General features: G+C 41.6%; 1 protein-coding gene across 2 annotated transcripts in view; it reads left to right on the top strand.

Annotated features, from left to right (window-relative positions):
* Positions 1-26,058, top strand: part of CYB5R4 (cytochrome b5 reductase 4) — a 71,725-nt gene that overhangs the window by 40,205 nt on the left and 5,462 nt on the right. Inside the window, exons 11-14 of one of the 2 annotated variants that reach the window (XR_012644819.1) lie at positions 3,506-3,646; positions 15,529-15,681; positions 16,303-17,652; positions 18,775-18,861. Coding sequence is in view for 1 of the 2 variants with exons in the window: in XM_074988858.1 (XP_074844959.1) it covers positions 3,506-3,646; positions 15,529-15,681; positions 16,303-16,453; positions 18,775-18,861 (532 nt within the window). In the remaining variant the exon portion in view is untranslated. The remainder of the gene's footprint in view (positions 1-3,505; positions 3,647-15,528; positions 15,682-16,302; positions 17,653-18,774; positions 18,862-26,058) is intronic. The other variant, XM_074988858.1, reaches the window with a different exon arrangement.

Here is a 26,058-nt window from a genome sequence, read left to right as displayed (position 1 = left end):
ATTCTTGGCATACATGGACACCTTTCGGTGAACGTAGTGATTTATTATGTCTCCCGGAAAATATGGAGGCAGTGACTGCATCTCCCTGGTTAACACTGTGTTCTGAAGGGACCATAAATTCCCGTGTGTCTTTGTATATAACTTTACTGTGGAAAATTCTCTTGTGAGTTTTTGTACAGCTTGAATTTTTGAGTATGAATTTTTCTTCAATTTTAAATACTTTGTATTAAACACACATGATTAGTGCAATTTTTGGACGTTTCCTTTTTTATTGATATATTACTAAAACAATTTATCTTGTCACTGCACAAAAATTTGGTAACTGAATCTTGAGTAAATCTTGATATAGGACAGTTTTTGAAAATTTTTAGTACTGCATGTTGCTTTTTGTCACTTTTCCTCATGGTTGGCCTACCGCTTGTGTATAAATTTGCACTATATGAAATCTTTTCTGTTGTGTACATAAAATCTTGTCCATCAGCCACTATATCTCTTTTGGAAGATTTTTATCCTACAAAAGTTTATATCCAGTACAGATTGAGGAGGTTTTATGCTCTGGAAAACAGTTGCTGCTATCTGTCTTTCTGAACCCTGAAATAATCATGTCAGAATATGAAATTTCTTTTATTACCTTTTCAGATACTGTGATGTAGGAATCCTGCTAATACACCAAAGGATAACCTCTGGAGTTGTCTTTTTCACTCAACCAAAGCAAACCCTGATATGATATATTAGAAACCATGAAAAAGATGCTTGGTGTTTCAAACATATTACATTTTAAGCAGTTTTCTATAGTGATAATCTTCATTTTTTTTGTTATCCATGCTGTGAAGCACCATAGAAAATTGTGAAATATTTCAGTAACAGTAGTATGTAACAAGTAAATGAGGCTCCAAATTAGCCAAATTACAAACATTGAAAATTGCAGAGCAAACTGGACAGACAGCCTCCTGCACATGAACTTGTAGGGATAAACATATGGTCAGGTACTCTTGGCTTTTACATATGTTTGATTGTCCTTGAAAATAAAACAATTGTAGGACATAAGCACACAGCTCAGATGGAACAACTTGCTTGAAATACTTACTTTAATGCAATAAAAAAGTCATGTTGCTATAAAACCCTTTTTTCTGTTTAAAAGCTCTTGCTTTTACTATTCTTCAGCGAAATTTTCAGAGACCCAGAAAAGTGTAGGCTTTTATCATTAGTGGTCTGAATGACCTGTAAGAAGGACAAGTGCTACATGCTGCAATGATAAAGAGCTTAGACTTAGTGGCACCAACAGCTGTACGAGGAATTTTGTTATGTTTAAAGGTTACATTCAAATTGTGCATCTATTTATTTATTTTTAAATGAAAATTGAATATTTTTGTATCTGTATCTTCTTTGATAAATTAGTAGCAACTTCTTGTTCAAGCTGGGCTGCAGTAAAGCATTTCAGGTGAACAGCTTTGTCCTAGTTACTGGGACGAGGCAACTAGAGTGTGTTCTTCTAGTCCTTAGTAGGTTGCTCTTGTGTGGTGCACAGTTTCAGGACCAACTGTAGCCAATGAAAAAATATTTATTATTCTCCAACATTGTTTAGCACGTACATGAGCTTTTTTTGTTTTTATTTTCCCTTCTTGGTGAAGAGTAATCAAACCGCAAATTACTCAGTGTAAGCATGACCAAAGCAACAATAAGGCCCATCACAGAGAAACTGAAATATAAATATCTCTGTTAAAGAAAAGCTAATGTCAGCATTAAGCCATGTAATACTATTAGAGGGCTGATAATACTATTAGAGGGCTGATAAAAGTGCTCCAGAACAGACACTACACAAATTGCTTGTGTAAGAGATAATGAAAAGTAATTTTATGTTGACTATTTAAAAACATAGCTTAAATTTCTCTCTTTTGAAGAACTGAGCGATATTTAGTTTGGAATTTGCAAAAATATTTGAAATTTTGAGACTTACACATTGATACATTTAAATTTACTACTACAAAAATCCCAGCCCTAAAAATAAATACTTTTAAATAGTTGGTATGAAACTTAGGTGGAAAATGGATGAGATCTTAATCTGTGCTATGAAAACATCATGAACTATAGCTTTGTAAGTCCTTCTAATAAGCATTAATATTTTATTAACACTGAATAGAGCAGAATAAAGAATCCTCTTGTTCTTGCAGTTTAAACTTGAACTGTAAACAAAGAAACAAAAAACCCTCAGTCAGCTATTGCAACACTGTCCATTTATATGGAAAATGAGAATAGTACATTTTTCTTTCTTTAATAATTTGTTAAGGACTTTGTAACATCTGATACTTTATGTACAAATAGCATAAGAGTTAGTTGTTTCCCTTTGGCACTTGATGATGATTTCATGAGTGGACAAGTGTTGACTAGAAATAAAGGATAGGAAAGGATAATTACCTCTTGGTGCAATATAACACATTTTTGGAGTCTCCATTGCTGGCCATTTTTAAATAAAGTTGTACTTTAACCACAGCAATTGGACTTGAAGCAGGAATTAATTCACGGAAATGCTAGAATCTATGTTCTGCAGGAAGTTGCAGGATGTAATTGATTACAGTGATCTCTTCTGGCCTTAAAAATGAGGAGTCTTGCAGGAAAACCATGAAAAAAATTGTTTGCAGCAAATCTAGATGGTTTAAGAGCAAAATTCTTTGCACCAAACTAAACTTTGACTACCTTGATGTAAGTTCACAGTACAGTTAGAAAAAGGAAATAAAGATTTCCAAATACAATTGTATTGGAATATGAGCAACAAAACCACTGTACGTAAACATTGGGAAATCTGTAATTGTTGCAGCTCCACTGGTGGTAGCTGCAGAGGAAGCACTAGTATAGATGGAGCATAGGCAATTTTACTGTCATACTTGATAGTAAAGCACCCATGCCCTGTAGACATTAGTGGCAACACTGTTATCACCAGTGCTGCAAGATTCTTGCAAAATTCCAAAGTACGAATATTGATTTCTGTTCTAAATGTATGGAAGGTAGTTTACTCATAAAGTAACCTCCTCTGCTAGTATGATCAGTCTAAAGGAGAAATTTCATATACATTAATTATTCCCTTCACCTTTGTTTTGCTCCCCACTGGCTTCTCCCTCTTTTTTGTACTTCTATGCCAGTTGATAACCCCAACTTCTTTATTTGTTCTTAATATTATAACATAGAACTATATATATTCAATTCCCAAACCCAAATAAGGTTTATAAAAATTTCTAAAACTATGTAATGGAAATCTGTAACAAGCACCATGCAATTTTTAGTATTTTGTATAGGTGAAATGTACATATTTTAAAAACCTTTTATGCTGACACTGGTAATAGGTGAAGACTAAAAAGCCAAGATGAGATTTATAACAAGGGAGAAACCCCATAAAATATTTAATTTTCTGAATTCTTTTGCACTTCAGAGCCTAACTTTATTGCTTTGCCAGATAAATATTTTTTTAAAAAATGAAAATGGAAAACTTTTCTCAATCGTTCTCTTTTAGGACTGTATTACAGAAGCTGCAAACTGATTTCTAAGACAGAAGTCACCCATGACACCAAACTTTTCTGCTTACTGTTGCCACAGAGTACACACTTCCAGGTTCCTGTTGGGCAGCATATTTACCTCAAAAAAATTATTGCGGGTAAGTGTAGCTGAATCTATCTACTAACATTACTTAATAAGAGTGCTTTTTCTTGATTATTAGCAGTGTGACAAATTGACAGGTTCTTACAACATCTGGAATGTACTTCATTGAATTAAGTTAAATTTTGTTGAGGTTCAGTGTATTAAAAATTCAGTCATGTTATTGTGGAATATGTAATTTTTGAGGAGATTGGATAATGATATCTTCATAAGGTGTTAGAAACTTCAAAGAGGTTTTTAGGTCAATATGTTGGAAGTGGATTTCCTAGGAGGTACTTGGGGGTAAAGAAAATGCAATGATCCACTTAGAATTCACCCTTTCGAAACTGCTACCTGAGGGGGAACACTGGTTACTTGTCCTTGGAAATTCCAGATCAGACTCCTAAACCATGTAAAGCAGTTATCGTCAAATTTTTCTAGTGGTGAGGCCTTTCCCACAGCTATTCTGAGTGGGACCTATCCCTTCCCCCTAATAAAAATTTACCCCTCCCTCATTTTTATACTTAACACTATTTTAAATTCTGGAGGCAAAGTGGGCTTGGAGGTTGACGGCACACGATCCCACACATAAAAATGTCTTCATCCCCTGGGAAGCCACAATCTTCAGTTTGAGATCTCCTGGTATAAGGAATGGAGAAATGTGTTATGAGTCTACTTATTCTGATCTGATCCTATGATGCACCGCAAAAAGAAATCCTTTGAGTGGGGCTTGGAAGCAGTCCTTCAGCCAGAGCCCATGTTAAGGTAGGAGGGACATCCTGATAAGCTTATTAACATTTGTGTAGGGTCTTTTACTGTTTTTACAGTGTTTCCTTTGTAGTGTTTTACCTTGAGAATAAAGTAAGTGAGAGTAGAAAGAACTCTGGCAACTGATAATCATTGACAGAAAAAGCAAGCTGCCTGTTTCTGAGAGCAATAACACAATGAAGCAGAGAACTGTGCAGCCCAGAAATGACCCCTCAGAAGGGTCTCCATCCAAGAAGAAAAATAGCTGGGGGAATTGGAAACCTAAGGAAAGGGTGCCTTTGCTAGATGACTGAGGGAAAATAGATCTTTGCAGGTGTCCTGAACTGTGACCCACAGAACTCAAATCCTGTTTTATTCATAACATAAATAAACCAGCCTGTTGAATACCTGCTAATAGTCAAGGGAATTAGTAACTATGTTCTTCACATGAACTCTTTGGTTGCTGTTGATCTGTTCCCTTCGTTAGAAATGTAGCTTTCAGGATCTACAAAGATCCCTATTCTAGAGAGTGGGTTTGGCGTTGAGTGCTTATGTAACTTTCCTGAGCTAAGAGGTATATAGTTTTTTTTAGTTAGTGAAAATAAATGACTCATTTAATTGAAACAGTAGCAGTAGGAAACACAGAATAGCAGCAGCTGGTAGTCTTATGGTCTCCATCTGGCAGCAACCAACTTTCTCACTGTGGAAGCATATGTTCAGCACTAATGAAGGATACTTACTTACTGGGGTAGTAGCAACCTCTATCTTCAAGTGCTTCTTTTGCCTCTAGCAGCAGCTGGCAGTTATTTTATTCCTCCAATGATACAGCTATTTGAAAAATTCAGACCTGAGGGAAAAGTACCAGAGCAGCTAATGGCAGCTGAAAGAATAGGAGATTTAGGCCCTGCATCATCTTTCCTTTTTCCTTCTCACTGTCTGCTTGTAATAACATAACCCAGAAGTCAGATTTTTCCTTCCTAAAAAGGAGAAACGGAAGATAAAAAGCAAAAAGTTCATAGGGGCCAATTGGTTCATCGTACCCATTCAGGTAACCAATGTAAAGCGGCCAGCCTATTCTTGGAACACCCTATACTCCTGTGCTCCTCATGTGAAAACTGCACCTGTAAATGCTGAGGCAAAACATGGGTAAAAATAGCCAGAAAACAAAAAACCAAAACCTTTCTATTGTAGCTAGTTCATTCCAGCCATAGACGCTTAATTTCAGATTGGCGGAAATATGTAGAATCTGGAGCCCATCCGCCTCTCTGATTATCTTTCAGGATGTTAAGAGATGGACAGATTTCTTGCATTGAGTGAGCGGTCTGGCAAATATAAGGAGCAAAAATAAAATTATACCCTCATCCCTCGTTAAACGAGTACTTAATTTGTGAGTACTAGCTTAAACGAGGGACACGCTTACCTACCCTAGTTCACTCCTACGAGTGAATGTCCCCCACTCATACGAGCCTTACCCCTTTCCCTCCAGCTCCAACCCCCTAGTCTAAACCCTCCCCGTCCCCGTCAGTCCCCCAGCTGCTGCAGCCAGATCCCCTGCTGGCCCTGTAGCCTGACACCCCACTGCTGCCTGCACTCCCCGTGGCCCCACAGCCGCAAACCACGGCTGCTTGGTGCCCCTGTCAGTCCTGCCGCCAGACTCCCCACTGCCACTTGTACGCCCTGCAGCCAGACCCCCCCCACCGTGGCCTCCTGTACGCTCTGCAGCCAGACCCCCCCACCGTGGCCTCCTGCACGCCCTGCAGCCAGACCCACTCCCCACCACTTGTAACCCCCGTGGCCAGACCTCGCTGTGGCCGCCCATACCCCCCGCAGCCCCGCGGGCAGACCCACCCCCGCCTATACCCCCCGCGGCCATACCCCTGCAGCCAGACCGCTCTGCTGCTGCCTGTAACCCCCACAGCCAGACCGACCCCCCCCCGCCTCTTCCTGTAATCTCAGTGGCCTGACCCCTGCTGCCCCATGGCTGCAAACCGCAGCAGCCAGACCCCCTTATCAGTCTGCAGACAGACAGCCTGATTCCCCGCCCCCCCCAACCCTCCACCAGATTTTAGCCCTCCCTCCCCACAGCCCTTATCAGTCTGCAGACAGACAGCCTGATTCCCCGCCCCCCCCAACCCTCCACCAGATTTTAGCCCTCCCTCCCCACAGCCCTAAACTACCCACAGCCTTTAACCCTCCCCAACCCAAGGTTCACTCACGTTTCAAAAGCAACGCCATCTGCTACCACTCCTTCCCCCAGGTGGAAGACCTAGGAACTAATCAGAGACTTTTTACATGTAATTTAATAGGAATTTAGTGTCCCTCTTACGAGTTTCTTCCTACAAGCAGAAAGTTGGGAACCAACTGTGCTCGTAAAGCGTGGGATGAGTGTGTTGTAAAAAAAAGCTGGAGTCCTGAATTGACTGTTGAGAAGAAGTTTGTGACGCTAACATCATGTGGCCGCACTGAGTCTTCATGATATCAATGAGGGACAATTAGATGCGTCCTGCAATTAAGATACGCACAAGTAATCTGGATTCTGAAACAAGCAGATGGAAACAGCATGACCTGCTTTTGTCTTCTATTCATTACAAGGCCACTTACAAGGATTAAAAAGGTCTTAAAATCTTGCAAAATCAAGAGTTCTTAAATTAGAAAATTCCAGAATCAATGTTGTGCATGCAGTCTTAATTTGGCTCCCGTACTGTGTATCCATGGCCTACTCCAGACTAGAAAATAAGTCTACATAATATGTTGCTGAGGAGTATAAAAAAATCCATGCTCCTGAGAGACATAGCAAAGTCAGTCTCAGTGACTAGATAGACTGTGCTAGAATCCCACTTGTTAGGGTAGGTGGTATTTACATTGCAGCACTGCTTCCTTGTTGTGGTGAGGTGGCTTGTGTGTCCCAGTGACCCGGAGAACTATGCCAACAGGAGCTACAGCTCCTGGAATGGTCACCCAAACTGGACAAGTCAAAGGGTAGAGACCAGACAAATTTATATCACCTCTCCCCAAGGTAAAAAGGGTTGACTTAGGGTTGAACAACCCTATCTGTAAAAAACCAAAAGTTACTGAAACATTTACAAAGAAACCTAAAACTACGCAAGTCTTGGGAGGAGTTGGCTATCCACCTGGATTGAGTAGGAAGCGTGGTAGGAAAGCGAAATGGAGGCTGCCGCGCAGATGACCCTCCTCTCGTTCAGGAGAGCATTTAGTTTCTCTTTGCTATTTGTTGATGAGTATCGTGGTTGGGGACCTGTATCAATGTTTGGAGTAATGAAGAAAGCCTTCTTGTCTCCCCCAAAATGGATGATGTATTTGGAAATGAAAGGGAAGTTGATGATTTCCAAATGTATTATTTTCAGTTGTAAAGAAAACCTCAGGTACATATGGTGGTGATGTTTCCTAGTTCTTGTTACCTATTAGAAGGTTATGACCACTAAAACAGAGAAATGGATCATCTGTTGTGAGAACAAAAGTGAAGTTATGATACTTAGCTGAAGTTAAATGCAAAGAAGCCTGGGGATTTTCACTTTCAGTGTGAGTTGACACTGAGTCTTCAATTCCAGTGATTAATTTACTAGACTTGCCACTGCATCATAGAATTATAGAATGCTAGGACTGGAAGGGACCTTGAGAGGTCATTGAGTCCAGCCCCCTGCCCTCATTGCAGGACTAAGTACTGCCTAGACCATCCCTGATAGACATTTATCTAACCTGTTCTTAAATATCTCCAGAGATGGAGATTCCACAACCTACATTGGCAATTTATTCCAGTGTTTGACCATCCTGACAGTTAGGAACTTTTTCCTAATGTCCAACATAAACCTCCCTTGCTTCAGTTTAAGCCCATTGCTGCTGCTTCTGTCCTCAGAGGCCAAGAAGAACAAGTTTTGTCCCTCTTCGTTATGACACCCTTTTAGATACCTGAAAACCGCTATCATGTCCCCCCATAACCTTCTTTTTTCCAAACTAAACAAGTCCAATTCTTTCAGCCTTTCTTCATAAGTCATATTCTCTAGACCTTTGATCATTCTTGTTGCTCTTTTCTGGACCCTTTCCAGTTTCTCCACATCTTTCTTGAAATGCGGTGCCCAGAACTGGACACAATACTCCAACTGAGGCCTAACCAGCGCAGAGTAGAGCAGAAGAATGACTTCTTGTGTCTTGTTCACTACACACCTGTTAATGCATCCCAGAATCATGTCTGACTTTTTTGAAACAGCATCACACTGTTGACTCATATTGAACTTGTGGTCCACTATAACCCCTAGATACCTTTCTTCCATACTCCTTTCTGGACCATCGCTTCCCATTCTGTATATGTGAAACTGTTTGTTCCTTCCTAAGTGGAACACTTTGCATTTGTCCTTATTAAACTTCATCCTGTTTACTTCCGACCATTTCTCCAGTTTGTCCAGATCATTTTGACCCTATCCTCCAAAGCAGTTGTAACCCCTCCTAGCTTGGTGGTATCTGCAAACTTAATAAGCATGCTGTCTATGCCAGTATCTAAGTCATTGATGAAGATATTGAACAGAACCGGTCCCAATACAGGCCCCTGTAGAACCCCACTTGTTATACCTTTCCAGCAGGATTGAGAACCATTAATAGCTACTCTCTGAGTTGGTTATCCAGCCAGTTTCGCACCCACCTTATAGTAGTCCCATCTAAGTTGTATTTGCCTAGTTTATTGATAAGAATGTCATGCGAGATTGTATCATATGCTTTACTAAAATCTAGGTATACCACACCCACCGCTTCTCCCTTATCTACAAGGCTCGTTATCCTATCAAAGAAAGCTATCAGATTGGTTTGACATGATTTGTTCTTTGCAAATCCATGCTGACTGTTCCCTATCAGTTTACCACCTTCCAAGTGTTTGCAGATGATTTCCTTAATTACTTGTTCCATTATCTTTCCTGGCACAGAAGTTAAATTGACCTGTCTGTAGTTTCCTGCATTGTTTTTATTCCCCTTTTTATATATGAGCACTATATTTGCCTTTTTCCAGTCTTCTGGAATCTCTCCTGTCTCCCTTGATTTTCCAAAGATGATAGCTAATGGCTCAGATACCTCCTCCATCAGCTCCTTGAGTATTCTAGGATGCATTTCATCAGGCCTTGGTAACTTTAAGACATGTAACTTTCATAAGTGATTTTTAATTTGCTCTTTTTTTTATTTTATCTTCTAAACCTACCCCTTTCCCACTAGCATTCACTATGTTAGGCATTCCTTCTTCAGACTTCTCAGTGAAGACCGAAACAAAGAAGTCATTAAGCATTTCTGCCATTTCCAAGTTTCCCATTACTGTTTCTCCCTCCTCACTGAGCAACAGCCTACCCTATCCATAGTCTTCCTCTTGCTTTTAATGTATTTATAAAAAATCTTCTTGTTTCCCTTTATGCCCGTAGCTAATTTGAGCTCATCTTGTGCTTTTGTCTTTCTAATCTTCCCTCTGCGTTCCTGTGTTTTGCCTATATTCATCCTTCGTAATTTGTCCTAGTTTTGATTTTTTTTTTATATGATTCTTTTTTTATTTTGAGATCGTGCAAGATTCCTGGTTAAGTCAAGGCAGTCCTTTGCTATATTTTCTATCTTTCCTATGCAGAGGAATTGGTTGCTATTGGACCTTTAATAATGTCCCTTTGAAAAACTGCCAACTCTCCTCTGTTTTTCCCCTCAGTCTTGCTTCCCATGGGACCCTACCTACCAGCTCTCTGAGTTTACCAAAATCCGCCTTCCTGAAATCCATTGTCTCTATTTTGCTGTTCTCCCTTCTACCCTTCCTTAAAATTGTGAACTCTGATTTCATGATCACTTTCACCCAAGCTGTCTTCCACTTTGAGAATCTCAGTCAGTTCCTCCCCATTTGTTAAAATAAAATCTAGGACAGGTTCTGCCCTGGTAGGTTTTTCAACCTTCTGAAATAAAAAGTTGTCTCCAATGCAGTCCAGGAACTTACTGGATAGTTTGTGTGTTGCTGTGTTGGTTTCCCAACATATATCTGGATAGTTGAAGTCCCCCATCATCACCAAATCTTGGGGCCCTGGATGATTTTGTTAGTTGTTTTAAAAAAACCTCATCCACCTCTTCCATCTGGGTAAGTGGCCTTTAGACTCCTAGCAGGACATCATCCTTGTTCTTTACCCCTTTTAACACTTAACACATCCGTTTCCTTTGTCCATCTCCACCTCAGTCCAAGTGTGTACATTTTTTAATATATAAAGCAACACCACCTTCCTTTTTCCCGTCTATCCTTCCTGAGCAAGCTGTACCCTTCCATACCAACATTCCAATCACGCGTATTATCCCGCCAAGTTTCTGCGATGCCAACAATGTCATAGTTGCATTTATTTATTAGCACTTCTAATTCTTCCTGCTTATTACCCATTCTTCTTGTGTTTGTATATAGTCATCTAAGAGATTGATTTGATCTTGCCTCCCAGTTTTGCCCTGACCCTTCTTTTTCTCTGCTGTTGTAGCCCATGCTCCCTCCCATTTCTGACCCATCTCCCAGGTCTCCATCTTCTCTACTTACCCCTGGGCTTTGCTCCCCTGTCCCCGTCAAACCTACTTTAAAGCCCTCCTCACTAGATTAGCCAGTCTGTGCCCAAATAGGGTCTTCCCTATCTTCAAAAGGTGAATGCCATCTCTGCCTGGCAGTCCTTCCAGGAATAGCATTCCATGGTCGAGGAAGCCAAAGCCTTCCTGGAGACACCATTTACGCAGCCAGGCATTCACCTCCAGGATGCACCTGTCTCTGTCTGGGCCCTACCTTTGGCAGGAAGGATTGAAGAGAACACCCCCTGCATCCCAGACTCCTTCACCAGTACTCCCAGCGCCCTGTAGTCACTCTTGATCTGCTCAGTGTCACACCTCGCAGTATCATTAGTGTCCACATGGATGAGTGAGTAGCATGGGGTAGTAGTCAGAGGGCCGGATAATCCTGGACAACACCTCTGTAACGTCTTGGATACGGGCCCCCAGCAGGCAGCATACCTCCCGATATGAAATGTCAGGGCAACAGATGGGCACTTCTGTCCCCCTCAGAAGAGAATCGCTGACCACCACCACTCTACGTTTCCTCCTCACAGTGGTGGTAGCTGACCTCTCAGCTTTGGGGGTCCGAGGCTTCTCCTCTGCTGTACGGGGTGATTCCTTGTCCCCTGTATCAAGTACAGCATAATGGTTTCCAAGTACCACAGTGGGAGGGTTGGGATCAGGGGTGGAGCACTGCCTACTGCCAGAAGTAACCAGCTGCCAGTGTCCACCCTGAGCCATCTCCTCCTCCACCAGTGGTGGGTCAGCAGTCCTGTGTACTGGGACAGCTGTCTCCACATGACTACTGTCCAGGAGTTGTTTATGAATTTGGATACTCCTCAACCTAGCCACCTCCTCCTCTTCCACCTGCTGCCTGAGAGATTCCACCAGCAGGTACCTTTCACATTGGATGCTCCCCCCAGCCTGGATATCAGTAGGTGGGAACTGCAAGCCACATTCCTTGCAAAACCACACCAGGATCTGGGTAGAGGCATCCATAGTCAGGCAGTGTGTCTGGCTACAGGCACAGGCAGAGGAGACAGCAGTAGTGCTGCCACACGCATTGCGGGTCTTCTGACCATTGTAGGCCTCCCTCTGTTTAACTCCCTCTTAAACTCCCCTTGTCTGCAGCCCCCAGTCCGCTTTGCTCCCCTGGTCACATATAAGAAAGGGTAAGGGAAAAGCAGGTATGGGGCTCCTTCCAAAGGCTAAGTCCTAGGCAACCTCCCTGTTAGCTGCTCCTGTTGGCTGCTCACAGGGTTGGTTGCCTTCTTATAGAGCTGCTAGCTGTTTAGGCCCGGCTCAAAGCCTTTGCCTCCAATCTAATCAGCCCTTGAAGGCCCACCTGGAAGGAAGCTCTCCCCATTCACGCCTTGCAAACTTGCCAAACTGGCAGACATGCTTTCCAGCTGCCCCTCTCTGCAAAACAGATCCTCAGGCACACAGGCAGCTGTTCAAACTGCCCATCTCTGCAAAATAAAACAAATGCACAGACAGAAATTCAACCCACCAGCTCATAATGCAGCCCCCCAAGTGCCACAGTCACCTGAGCTTCTCTAGGATGCTTTCCCAAGCAGACTCCCTGTTAGCTGCTCCTGTTCGCTGAAGGCTGTTATTTAACTGATAACTGAGGATCAACATTCCAATTTGCTGAGAGAGCACAGAAGTCAGAATGTATGCAGTTGATAAAAGCCTGCTTTTTGAAAATCACTCTATAAAATGTTTTGCTGGGAGAATGAGAGGTTATATCTGTGAGGTCCCACAGGGATTTTCCCAAGGCATAGAACTAGTCAGTATTTTGATTAATAAATTGGATAATGGAATGGAGTATATGATTATACAATTTGTGGATGACACCAAGCTGGGAGCAGTTGCAGGCACTTTGGAGGACAGGATTTAAATTCAAATTGATAAATTGGAAAATAGGTTTGAAATCATCAAGATGAAATTCAGTATAGAGAAATTCAAGATGTTACAGTAAAGAAGAAGAAATCCAGTAGACAGGTATAAAATAGCTATGTGGTGGGACTAAAAGGATGTGAGGATTATAGTGGATCACAAATTGAAAAAAAGTCAACATTGTGTCTCAAGTTGTCAAAAAGGCTAATATTCTGGGGTATATAAACAAGGAGTGCCATATGTAAGAAACAGGTGGTAGTTGCAGTTTGCTTGGTGCTGGTGAGGGCCCTCCTGGAGTCTTGTGCCCAATACTCAGCACAGTACTTGAGTGGAAATACGGAGTGGGTGGAGACAGCCCAGGTTCTTGCAGTCTGGAGAAAAGAAGACTGAGGTGAGGATCTGATACTAGTCTTCAAGTATGTGAATGGTTGTAAAGAGAAGGTTTATTGATATATTGGTTTCCTTATCTCCAGAGGAGTGGACAAGAAGTAATGGGCCTAATGTGCAACAAGGGGAATTTATATTAGGTATTAGGAAAAAATGTGTAGTTATAAGGGTCATTAAATACTGGAATAGACTTCCAAGGGTGGTTGGAATCTTCATTGTGGGGGTTAAGAACAGGTTAAAACAAGCACCTGTCAGCATAGGGGGCTGGACAAGGTGACTTTAGGTCCCTTCCAGCTCTATATTTCTATGATTCTTTGAAAACAGAAAATAAGCTCCGTTTTTCTTTCCCACAACTCTGAAGAGGTAATTTTGAGCCAAATTAATGAGACCTTCAAGGTGTGAAGTGTGAACTTCAGGAAATGGCACTTTAACTCCATATTACTCCTACTACACAAATTTATCTGTGTAAGAGGATTTCTGCTTGTATCTACTGCTTCATGTGTGAGGGGATTATGCCAAACCAAATCAAGTGTATGAAAACAAACTCAAAAGGTTTTGGCATCATTTGTTAGCACTGTCTTCAGTAACTTATTGCTGTCTATGTATTGATTTGCTGGGGAGTTGAATCCAGCTGAAGACAATGACAAGTAGGACTTTAACAGCAAAACTACTTCGCATGCTCAGTACAGCACATGAAAATTCCTGTGTGAAGATAATCATTTCATAATTCCCGTTGAAGGTAAAGGTTTAGAGAAGCTTAATCTCAAGTGCTATGGATTATGAAAAGGTCTGTTTGTTTAAAGTATATTCAGTTTAGCACTTGTCAGTATGAAACCATTTTTTATAATTCGTCTTCGTGTAGCACTTTGTTATACTTACATATTTATAAAATAAACCTTCTCCACTCTGTGGCACAGTGCTTAGTTTAGCTTTTCTTCAAAGAGTGGCCTTATGAGTGCTCCAGGTGTGCATGCGCCTCTCATACTTCTTATTAGAGATTGTTGGTTACCAGTGCCTTTTCAGTCTGCTCGTGCATTCTTTGCCACCTCCAGGCAGATGTTGAACCTATGTATGGGGTGTGGGCCAGGAGGCATGCATGAGGAGGCAGCCTGGGCTCTCTGCTTCATGGGGGGGGGGGGACAGGGGCTGAGCCCCAAGCTTCACAGGGCTGGATCCAGGTAGGCTGCAGGCTGGATTTGGCCTGTGGGCCTTAAGTTCCTCACCGCTGGTTTAGGTGGTCAGTTGTGGGGGAGCAAAGCACAACCAATAGTTTCAGTGCATGGAATCCTTTGTTCCAAAATCATTTCTGAGACCAGCTTGTGAAAAATCACAGGCCCCCAAAGTGGAGTCCAGGTTATATCTCTACCTGTCATAACACTACAGATACTCAGCCTGCTCCTGGGGGTGAGAATGTACTCCAGTCCAAATGTAAGTGATATCTATTGCATTTCTGAAAAATATCCTAGTTTGAGTTATGTAGAGCAACTACTTGGGCCTGAGTTCATGTGTTTCCAAGATGATATGTCCTGCTCCATGCTGTCAGATCCCAAACAGCACTCAGTGCTGCAGAACTATCTTCAGTTCTGTATCCTATTTTGGAACTCTGCTTCTTCTGGTTGTACTAGCAGATCACTCATAGGGCAGCTACTCAAGGAGGAAACAATATCTAGTGCAGTAACTAGTTCTTGAAGATGTGTCCATATGGGTGCACCACTACTGATCTCCTTCTCAGAGAAGAACTGAGAGAAATTTGCTCATACTCATATATATATCTATCTATATATATATATATCTATATCTATATATCTGTATATATAGATATATATATATATAGGTGTCCACCATGAGGAGGCATGCTAGTTAGCAATATCTGATCAAGGCATGAGAAGCAAATGTGCATCTGAGATGGAATACTGGTTGGGATACACATCTCAAAAGGGGTATGTGTGTGTGTGTGTTGCTATGTATTAAAATAAACACCTTTCTTTTTATCATAAAGTAATTACTTGAAGTAAGGTAGAAAGGTTCTGGATGGGGATGTATCTACATGGACACATTTTAGCCTGGGTAGTAAGCTTAGTCCTTCAGCTAGGTGGACTTAAAAAGTTAAGTGATACTTGTCTTATAAAGATTCATATAAATCTGAAATAGAACTAGTCTGTGTTTACTTCTATTTGTTTTATATAAAAAAATTTAAATTTTGAAACAGCTGCTAAGAGATTATAGAAGACAGAGTATTTAATGAATGTGATCACATTTAAATTTCTTGCCATGAGTCATCTTTTGTGAAAAGTTTCATTTTGCTCTTTGCTTCTGTTTGTATAGGTACTGAGATAGTGAAACCATATACACCTGTATCTCCTTCCTTGAAATCAGATTTCAAAGATTGTTCTATCCATGAAAATACGCACTTAATTTTAATGATCAAAATTTATCCCAATGGACTATTCACACCAGAACTTGACCACCTGCAAATTGGTAAGTGTTTTCTTGCACTAATAGATTTATGCATGTTTCCCACCACAGGCTGTTCAAGTAGGTTCCTACTTACATGTGCCCTTGTTTAATTTAATATTTAAAACCTTCATTTCTTTAACTGTATTCTGTTTAGTTTTGTTAGAAACTGAATACTGTAAAATATTCACAGCAAGCTCTAAACTTTCAGTGTTTTCCCTAAATAATTGTAATTAGCTGAATGTAAAGTTTTCCAATTATATTATTTACAGTTTCTCTGATATTTGGATGAAAAACAAAGTTTCTTTTTGTCTGATGTTAACACTGATCTCAGTACATGTTGCTACAAATGCATGCCACGCTTTTGACTTTTCATCAATAATCTGAAACATAGTTGTGTTTGTATTTATACCAGAAAAAAAAAACCAAATACCCAGTAAAACATTATATTGCACATCCAGTTTTTGTTTGGTGACAGAATGAGAGAGAATGTACCACATGTGACAAATTTTAGTCATGGCAGTGCAGTTCTTGAAAATACTCATTCTACTGTGATGAGGGCAGCATAGGAGTTTGTATAGAATAAATATAGACTATCCTGACTGCCACTTGATAAACATTTACTGTTCTGTGTTTGTTTTATAGGAGACTCCATTTCTGTGAGCAATTCTGAAGGTACATTCAAGAAGTCGCAAGTTGAAGCTGTAGAAGATCTGTTTTTATTGGCAGCAGGCACAGGTTTTACACCAATGGTTAAACTTCTGAACTATGTTTTGACTAATGTTTCTACTCTGAGGTATTTATACATATGCCCTATGGCTTCATCACCAAACCAGATTAATCTTTATCCAGGAAGTAGAAGTTAAATGTCTGAAATGAGTTCTATGGGAATAACAGTAAATGGATTTGGACGTGTTGTATGTTGGGGGGCTCAAGCATAGATGGTGACTGGAAGCTGCTGGTGTTTCTAATTGGTACCAGTTGGTATATTTTTGCCCTGTTTGTCTTGCCCTGTGGAACCTGAAAGATCAGTGTTTTAATTATCAGATAATCTTGCTAGTGAGCTGTGTTGGCATACCTTACCCTTAATTCTGAGAAAACAAGGCCTTGTTGGAGGCTAAAAGAGGTTGTGGCATTCTTTTGTATTCCCTCCTTGTACACTACTGCTGATCTGGTCCACTAAAAGTGAAGAACCTTGGTGTTACTTTTGCCCTTATTCTTTCCATAGATGACCATGCATACAGGGTATGAAAGCAATTTTGCTTATATAGGCTCTTCTCCTATGAACTTGCAAAAAGAACCTAGACTCATTTGTTGAAGCTTTCTCAGCTGAGGCTACATCTACACTACCACCCAGATAGACGCATTGAAGTTGATTCGCTGGTGATTGATTTAGGGGGTCTATTGAAGACTTGCCAAATCAACAGCAGATCACTCTCCCATCAACCTTGTTACTCTACCCCACACGAGGAGAGTAAGGAAACTCATTGGGGTTGTTTCCCAGATCGTCTTGCTGCAGTGTAGACCACACAGTAACTACACTTAAGGTGCATGAACGCCAGATATGGTATGCAACTCCAGCTACGTAAATAACGTAAGTCGACTTTCTGCCAAAGTGTGGATGTAGCCTTCACTCATGCCAGTGGGATGTTAACTGTGGCATATGATAACTTAATGTAGATATTTGATTTTTAAACTGCAAACAAATATAATTTGTTGTTAGATATGAGGAATTCAAATCTCCATGCTTTCACCAGATGCAGAGTTTGTCCATGTACAGTTTAGTTAAGCTTGTTTAGAAAAATGCAATTGCCAAGAAATGTGAAAGAAATCTGTGGTAGATTAAATACAGACAGAATCATTTGTACTATTTTAAATAAAGTGGCTTGGAATTGCATCTTAATTTAAATTGGTGTAATCCTGCATGTAGGTGAGCCCTTAGTGACTCTGCCCCTATTCATAAGAGAGCGAAAGAGAAGATGCATCCTTCCAAAGGTTAGAAAGTTTACCTGTTTCCTGAATACCAGTAATACCTGTAACTAAAACTATCTTTTTGCCCCTTCCTCTGGTTGCCAAAATCCTCTGTCTTATTCAGCCTCCATCATCTCTAGCTTCCTCAGATGACTTCTGATCACTCTGGGTACCTGTAGTTGTAACTTGTTTGGGGGTCATTTGATATAATCAATGTTATATAAACTGCAATTTCAAATTAAGGGTATAACATGTTGATACAGTATTTCAGTGAGAAATCATTGTTGGACTGTTGTGTTAATATCACATCAGCACCAGTTTTCACCTAAACATCTTTCATAACCAGATTACCTTAATACCATATACAGCTGACCCCGAGTTATGCGAGGGTGTTGCATTTCTGCACACCCTCGTGTAACTCAAATTTTATGTAAATCGGGGGAGGGAGGGGGCTGGGAACTAGGCAGCAGCCCGTCTCCTAGCTCTCCTGGGCTTGCGGCAGCCAGAAAACTGACCAGCGCTGGTCAGTTTTCTGGTTTCTGCCAGTGGCAGGGGCCAGACATGGCTTCTCCCTGGCTTCCCCCAGTGGGAGGAAGCCAGGCGGGCAGAGAGCCTCAGCAGTGTGACTTCTTACAAACGGGTGAAACAGGGGAGCAGCTACGCCACTGTGGCTGTCTGTGCCCTGGCCCCCCAGCTGGGTGAAGCTGGGGAGAAGCCACAGATGTGTTAATGCAAGTTAAGTGCAAGTCGAAATCATGCATATTGGGGGTTTATTGTAATGTACTGTAATTTTTTAAAACTAGTGGCAAATGATGAAACCAGAATACATCATCACCGTTTTGAAACAAACTGCATCAGTACAACATGTCATGTTGTAAAATGCTCAAATAGCATAGTAATGCTTAGATATCATTGAAACACTAAAGAAAAATAATCAGGTGGGTATATAATCCTGTAACTGAAGCCTGTGGAATTCCTAGAAAATGTATGCCACTCTTGTCTTCAAAAGGTTATAGTCTTAAATTGCTGCATACTTCAATATGTTCTGGAGATGTGCAGTATTTTCTATATAATCGTTCATACAATATTCATACATAATTAGAAATCGATATTGCAGTTGTGTGTTTGGATATTTTTCTTTTTAAGAATAGTGAAATTGATGTTCTTCAACAAAACAGAAGATGACATTCTTTGGAGAAATCAGCTGGAGCAGTTAGCCCTGAAAGAGCACAGGTAATATATATTTTTTTGTAGAAATTCATCTAGAATATATTATTATTATTATAAATCTTATAACAACTTGGCACTGTAGTCCAAATCCAGAATCCCATGATGCTGCACAAACACAAAACAAAGATGGCCTTTCCCCCCGAAAGCTTACAGTCTAACAGAGGAAACAATAGAAGACGACAAGCAGACAGGGCGGTACGAGGGCGCAGTGAGACGGTACTGGCCAGTATGGTAAACAGCAGTCTTGCTGCTGTGAAGGTGTTTTGTAGGCATTGTGGAAAAGGAGAGTTTCATGGAGGACTTTAGTGGATGAAATGCTAGTTTTTGCAGATGTCTGTGGGGTACTTCTCTGAAGCATGAGGGACAGTGTGGGTGCAAAGCACAAAGGTGCTTGTTGGGAAGTGTAACAAGTGGGTGATGGAAACTGCCATCATGGGTCAGTTGGAGGTTGAATCTGATATCTTAATAGCATCTGAGGTATCATAGGGTGGAGATAGGCCTTGAAGGTGAAGGCTAGTAGTATGTGTTTGCAGTGGAGAAATGGAGAGTCATTAAGCGTGAACAATAGATAGGAGAAGCTTCTCTCCCATGTGCAGAGCCTTCCTTAGAATGCTGTAGTCAGCTCCAGAGTAATGGCTGCTATGACTCTACAAAGACGTGATGTGTCCACACAGGAGGACTCCTGAGGAAAAAAGTCTGAATGGAGGGAAGTCTGGGAATTCCAAGCATTAAGCAAATGCAGTTTGCCCATTAAGAATCTGCAGCCTGCTTGTAACATCACTTACGCTGACAATCTGATATTCATAACCCAGCTGTTTAGTATGTTCAGTTTGCATTTTTGTTTATTTGCTGGATAATCTGGTTTGATCTGTTTACTATCACTTAACATTTATTTTTTGCAGTTAATAAACTTATTTGTGCTTAAACCAGTGTGTGGGCATCATAACTTGGGTACAAAAGGCTGTTGCATGTTCCTCTTGGAAGGGTCAAACTTTGAGCTTCCCCATTGTACTTCCCTGTGCAGTGCAAGGCAGTTTATACCCCAGAGGGGATGCATGCCTGAGGAGCTCATTTTTGCCCAAGTTGAAGCCATCCTCTGCAGGGCTAGTCAGAGAGCCTGCATGTAACTGCAGCTGTGTGTGTCCTTATCTCTGTTAGTGAAGTTGTTATGTTAGTGAAGTTATGCTGGTGAAAGTGGGGCTTTGCAGCTTCTCACAGATGTACAGTGTAAGAGGTAGCCCAGGTTGGTGGGTCATGGGAGCTGAGTGGTACCACAGTTCTAGGTGACACTCTGGGAGGAACCCATCACATATACTAATTAATGTTCCCTTCTACCTAAAGTTTTCCAACATAATAATACTTTGTCCTGTGAAAGTAACGTCATTTAATCGAATCAGCATATCTGTGTAAGAAGAAAAGAACTGGCAAAACCACATGCATTACCACACAAATTTAGGCTGAGGCCTTGGCCTAAATATATCCTCATCTAAACTCATTCACTATCCATAATTGCAAATTAACAAAGTATATGTAAAAGATACTGTTCTTACCATGTTTGGCAATTCTTCATCTTAAATAAGTATATTTGTCATTATAACCCATTTGTCTGGGAGTAAGAGCACTGTGATCCTAAAATGTTAAGTTTTTTAGTATACCGTGTTGTAGTTGCCAGTCCCAGAATAGTACAGATACATGGTGGGTGAGGTAATATATTTTATTGAACCGTTTTCTGCTGGTAAGAGACAAGTTTTCAAGGAGTGTTTTGGCTTACCACCCTTTTTCAGGTGATTTACCACTTTTCCCTCAGTCTGAAGTCTCAGCTATCCACAACAGTTCAAATGTGCTTAAAGCTCTTGGGCCACATGCTTGCATGTGGGTGGTTCAGTTCACTCCGACTGTGGCTCAGGACAGCTTATCTAGTCTGACTCTTCATCACTTGGGCAGATTGTTATGTCTTTTTCAGCTGGTGTCAGACTCCTGGCAGTGGTGTACATGTCCGAGGAGGTTTGCCAAGATGTTCGCACTTATTTACTCTTGCCAACTTGGTCAGTTGTCATTGATGGCTCACTCATAGGTTGTGTCACTGGAAGTTCCAGGTCTGTGGTCAGAATAGGAGTCCTCTTTGCATGTTGGGCCATCTACACTATAAATCACACTTCTCTGGACCTTGTCAGAGGCTCAGTGGCTCACATACTCTCTGATGATGAATTATGTGAAGAAACAGGTGTGGGGGAGGTGCCTCAGTGTGTCAGGTTGTGGCAGTTCTGCATTGAGAAGAGCATCACTCCAATAGCTGACCACTTGCCTCCGGTCCAAAACCATTTCTTTGACCACCTCAGCAGGAATATTTCGCCCAAGTGGTTTCTAAAGGGTCCTCTAGGTCATCTTCACAGGTTGGAGCATTCAGATGTGTTGTTTGCTACAAGGACAACAGGAAATGTGATCTGTTCTTCTTTCAAGGCTCTGTGTCTGATGCTTCCTACCTGAGCAGGCAGTCAGCTCACCTGTATGCTTTACCCCAGTCCCAGTCATCCCACAGGATATCCTTAAGCTGAAGATGGATTGGGCCAAGCCCATTCTCACAGTCCCCGTGTGGCCAGGGAAGTGCCAGTTCTTCAGCCTTCTTGTAGTAGAAGTTCAGCCTCACATACCATTTCCTCTCCTTTCTGACTTCCTCGCTCAAAATCACAGCCACAACTTGCTCAGCTTCCTGCGTATCCTGATGTGGCTGATTCAGGGCTGAATGAGATGGAAGAACTGTGTTCGGTAGCTGTTCCAGCAGGGACCCTCTCTAGTGGAATTGGCTGTTTAGTAAAAGGGAAGCTGTTTTCAGTGTGGTGGTTGGCTCTTGGAAGTCAACCAGTGCAGGCTTCTATTGAGGATGCCTTGGAGTACTTGCTGTACCTTCAGTTGTCCAGATTTTTATTTAGCTCATTAAGGGTACATCTGGCAGCCGTATCACTGTTTCATCCTCACATTCAAAGAAGAACAGTCTTCTCTAGTACCATGGCAGCAAGAAATTCTTTGTCTCCATCATCCCCTCACCTCCCCCATCTCCCCCCCAAAAAAAAACAAACAAAAAACCCAGTTCTTATGTGGAACATTGGCATGGTCAAGTGGCCTTAATGGGGCTTCTGTTTCAGCCCCACGCATTTTATCCCTTTCTACTTTTAGGTCAGAAGACCGTGTTCCTGGCAGCAGTAACATCCACAAGGAGAGTCTGAGCTGCAGTGTCTGTTGGCAGAGCTTCCTTGTACATAATTCGCCAGGGACAAAGGGACCACACCCTACATTTTTGCTCATTGTGGTTTGTTTTATTTTGAGCCAGTTGGTATGTTTACCCACGTTCTTTTGTAAATTATCTTCCTCTCTGGAGGATCAGTGTCTCCAGGCATTTGATATCAGGCACTGTCTAGTCTTCTACCTGAGCATAACTAAATTATTGCACTCTGTGTCACCTATTGTGTGCCTTGTGCATATTGTCACAGCAGTCTCTGCACACTCTCTAAATGGGTGACATCCTGTCTCAGGACTACATATGCGATAACTTCAGCTATGCCTTCTAAGTGGGTGCAAGCTCATTCTATGAGAGTGCAAGCAATGCCCGTAGTGTTCCTCAGTTATGTCTCAATATTGGACATTTGCAGGGCTAGCACAGGGTTTCCAATACATATGTTTATGAATCATTGTGATATCTCATCTTCCCAGATGGATGCAGGTTTTGATTGCACAGCTCTGTAACCACATCCCATCTTCCATCCCCCTACACAAGAGTCTGCATGTTCAGTGCAGAGGAGCTGAGTGGAGTCGGCATGATGCTACCTCATGCAGCCAGGGAGAAGGGCTATCAGTTTGTGGCATGAGTACTGTTCCTTTAAGGATACTGTTAGACAAAATTCTCTGGGTCTGGTGTGCTGGGTGTACAGGAAACTAATAAGAGTGCATGTGCAAGTGTGTGTTACGTTAACGGTTGTGTCAGTTGTATGCTATACCTCCCAACATCCACAAGCAGCTTTACCCAGAGTTCTAGAATATTGTTGCTTTTTACTTAATTACATGATAAATACATGAGTACATTTAAAATGAAATGAAAGCCCCAATCCCAGGCACCATCACCACTCTAGCCCTTCCCTCAAGGCAACAAACCCGTCACTTAGATCAACCTTCATTTGGGAGTCCTTAGGGATCATCTTTAGGACTGTCTGTTAGAAGTTTATCATGCTGCCTCTTTTGGCTCCTGCATCAGCTTTCCTCATCTCAGTCTGGATAAAAATTTCTGAAGCAATAACACTTCTGTCCTTTTATAATGTTCTATCCCTGCTGTCAAGAGACTCCCTGATCAGACTCAGCAAATGATCTGAGTCTGATCCACCCACCCTGTTGCTAGGTTACCTCTCTATTAAAGCGGTTCCTCTGAACAAGGGGATAGCCTTTTGTTTAGGACATGGCCACTGACTCCATGAGTGCTCTGGGGCTGGAGCGCCCATGGGGCAAAACTAGTGGGTGCTGAGCACCCAGTGGTGGTCTTACTTATCGGTATTCCTCATACCTTCTGCCCACTGACAGGACCAACTGATCAGCACTTCCCCCTTCCGCTGCGTCCCTCCCACCTGCCGCAATCATCTCTCTTCTGGCGTACAGGAGGCTGCGTGAGAAGTTAGGGGTCAGGATGCTGTGTTTGGAGGATCAGGCAGTACTGGGTGGGAAGAGGCGGAGTGGGTTTGTTGCCTTGAGGGAAGGGCTAGAGTGGTGATGGTGCCTGGGATTGGGCAGCCCACCTACCCGGCGCAATGGAAAGTCGGTGCTGTGGTTTATGGTACTTCATTCCTGAATAAGGGGCTGTCAGAATTTAACAACCCTCCATTGTTAGACCTTTGTAACCACCACTGTTGGAATTATGGTCCAACATGGAAGCAAAAGACAAAGGAGAGGACAAAGGGCTTCCCCTTCACAATGGAGTTAGCAGTTTGGTAAAGGTACGGAGTTCAGTATCTGATACTGAATTCAAAAGTGGCTCAAATTCCTTAAATCATCACTAACTCCATTCTTGGAGCTTCTTGAGTGCTCCCCCTCTGGACAGTGTCTTGGGAAGTGCAGTTTTCTCAGAAGCTAGTTCCTAACTAGACAGTGTTTGTTGTTGGGGTGGGGTCAGAGAACAAGGTAAAGGTCAGGGGTTTAGTATTTGTTCCAGATAGACTGAGAGGGATCATCAAGGGTACACAGATTCTCACAGAGGCTATAAAATACGAGAGTTCAGTAAACGTAGTGTATGTTCATTCTGGAAAGAAGATTAGGTAATTTTAGATTGGGCATGTGCGTCTGTGTGTGACCCCAGCTGACATCAGCGGTTGCATAGTGACAAAGTTTAATTCTTGCTTCCCTGTCCACTGTGGATAACATCTTGGCATTGTAACCAGCTTTGGCTAATGCTGGGGAGCAGGAAGCCAAAGATTGCAAATCTGAATATCTCACATGATAATGCATATTGATGGAGATGTAAAATGCCAGAGTTCAGTATCGCCTATCCTACTCCCCAGTTTTAACTCTAATCCCACTTTTAAATCTAATGAAAATAACCCTGTAGAGGTAATTCAGAAATGATTTTATGTAAAGATCAATTTTCTGTCATTTAACCTACAACAAGGAAGAGAGGAATTATCCCAAGTACGTGCCAGAACCTGCATAGCTTGTTCAGATGAGCAGAAAGCTTGTATGCTGTGAAAATCAACATCACTCAGTCAAAGTTACAAAAAAAGAATAATGACAACCCTCGTTTGGCTTGATGTGTCAGAGTTTCTGACTGGCTGAGAAATTTAGAAATTGTTTGTGTGTTTCTTATATTCGTTATTGGTCATCAACATTAGTATAGGAGGAGACTGGGCACCTATGTTTTTTTTTCAGCCAAAACTCTCTGATAGTTAAATTATTTTATAAAAATTTTAAAAAAGACCTTCCAGCAAAATTATGCATGGAACCTGGAACATCTAAACTCATCCTAGTGCTCATGAAGCTCTTAAGATGTACTTGTTTGTTGGTGCTCTCTGCCTGCAAAGGGTGATGAGATCTGGCTAGTCTTATTCTGTTTCTCCTGATAGCTGCTAGTGCTTAATTGCTGTCTGGCAATTAAGTTTTACATAAGCAAAAGCTCCATAACTGTCAGGCTGATTAAGCACTGGGAGAAAATGCCTAAGGAGCTTGAGGAATCTCCATCCTTGGAGATTTTAAAGAGGAGGTTAGATAAACACTTGCAGGTGTGGTCTAGAACAGTGTTTCTTAACCTTTTTGAGGCCATAGTACACCAAACAATATTTATGTGAAACACCTATGAAAATTTTCTTTAAAAAAGTTGTCCGTCAGGGAAAAGAAACCCAAACAGCAACATATGCAGCAAAAATCAAAGGAAGTTATTTAATCAGGTATATCATATCATATCATAGCAATGAAGAAGTAGCATTGTTATCTGGTTTTAATAAGAGAAAATATAGACCATCGCTGTAGTATGTCAGAAAAGTGTCAGACACCCGTAGCACACCTATGAGTTGTTCACAGAACACCAGTGTTCCGCGGAACATAGCTTAAGAAACACTGGTCTACAAGATAATACTTATACTATATCTACACTACAGGATAAAGCCGAATTTAAGGCCATTATCTTGATTTTACAGTGTCACGGTCTTCACTGTAAATAACATTAGCTCAATTTTAGGGAGCACTAAGAGCGATATCGTAACATTGTTGAAAGCGGCTGGCTGTAGGATCAAATTTGAATTTAAAAGTTTGACTAAAAGCTAGTGTAGAAGCACCATGTCTTTAAATAGAATTTATTAGCCTCCAGAGGAGTCCCATATCTATCTCATGGTGTCCCACAGTCCTCCACTCTGGCCATTTCTGTTTCCGCTGCTCTCCAGGTGCACAGGAATTAGGTACCAGGAAGCCTGCAAATTTGAATTTGGTACCAGGAAGCCTGTGGCTGTGGGGTCATGCGTGTACAACAGGCTGAGAAGCTTCTTCCTTTGCTTGCAGCATGGCTGTGGGGTCACGCTTGTATGAGAGGCTGAAAAGCTTCTTTCTTAGCTATCAGAGCTGTGAGTACATCTGCCTATTAAAAATAGCGCCAACATGGAGTCCATGGCTCTGTCTCTGCCTCTGCAAGCTGAGCACTTGGATTTTTCCCACCACGCTACGTGGCAGCTAGGCTGT

This window comes from Carettochelys insculpta, chromosome 3 (genome assembly GCF_033958435.1).
Source record: "Carettochelys insculpta isolate YL-2023 chromosome 3, ASM3395843v1, whole genome shotgun sequence".
NCBI lineage: Eukaryota > Metazoa > Chordata > Testudines > Carettochelyidae > Carettochelys > Carettochelys insculpta.
The sequence above is the reverse complement of the archived record's forward strand: the minus strand, read 5'-3'. Positions and strand labels throughout refer to the sequence as shown.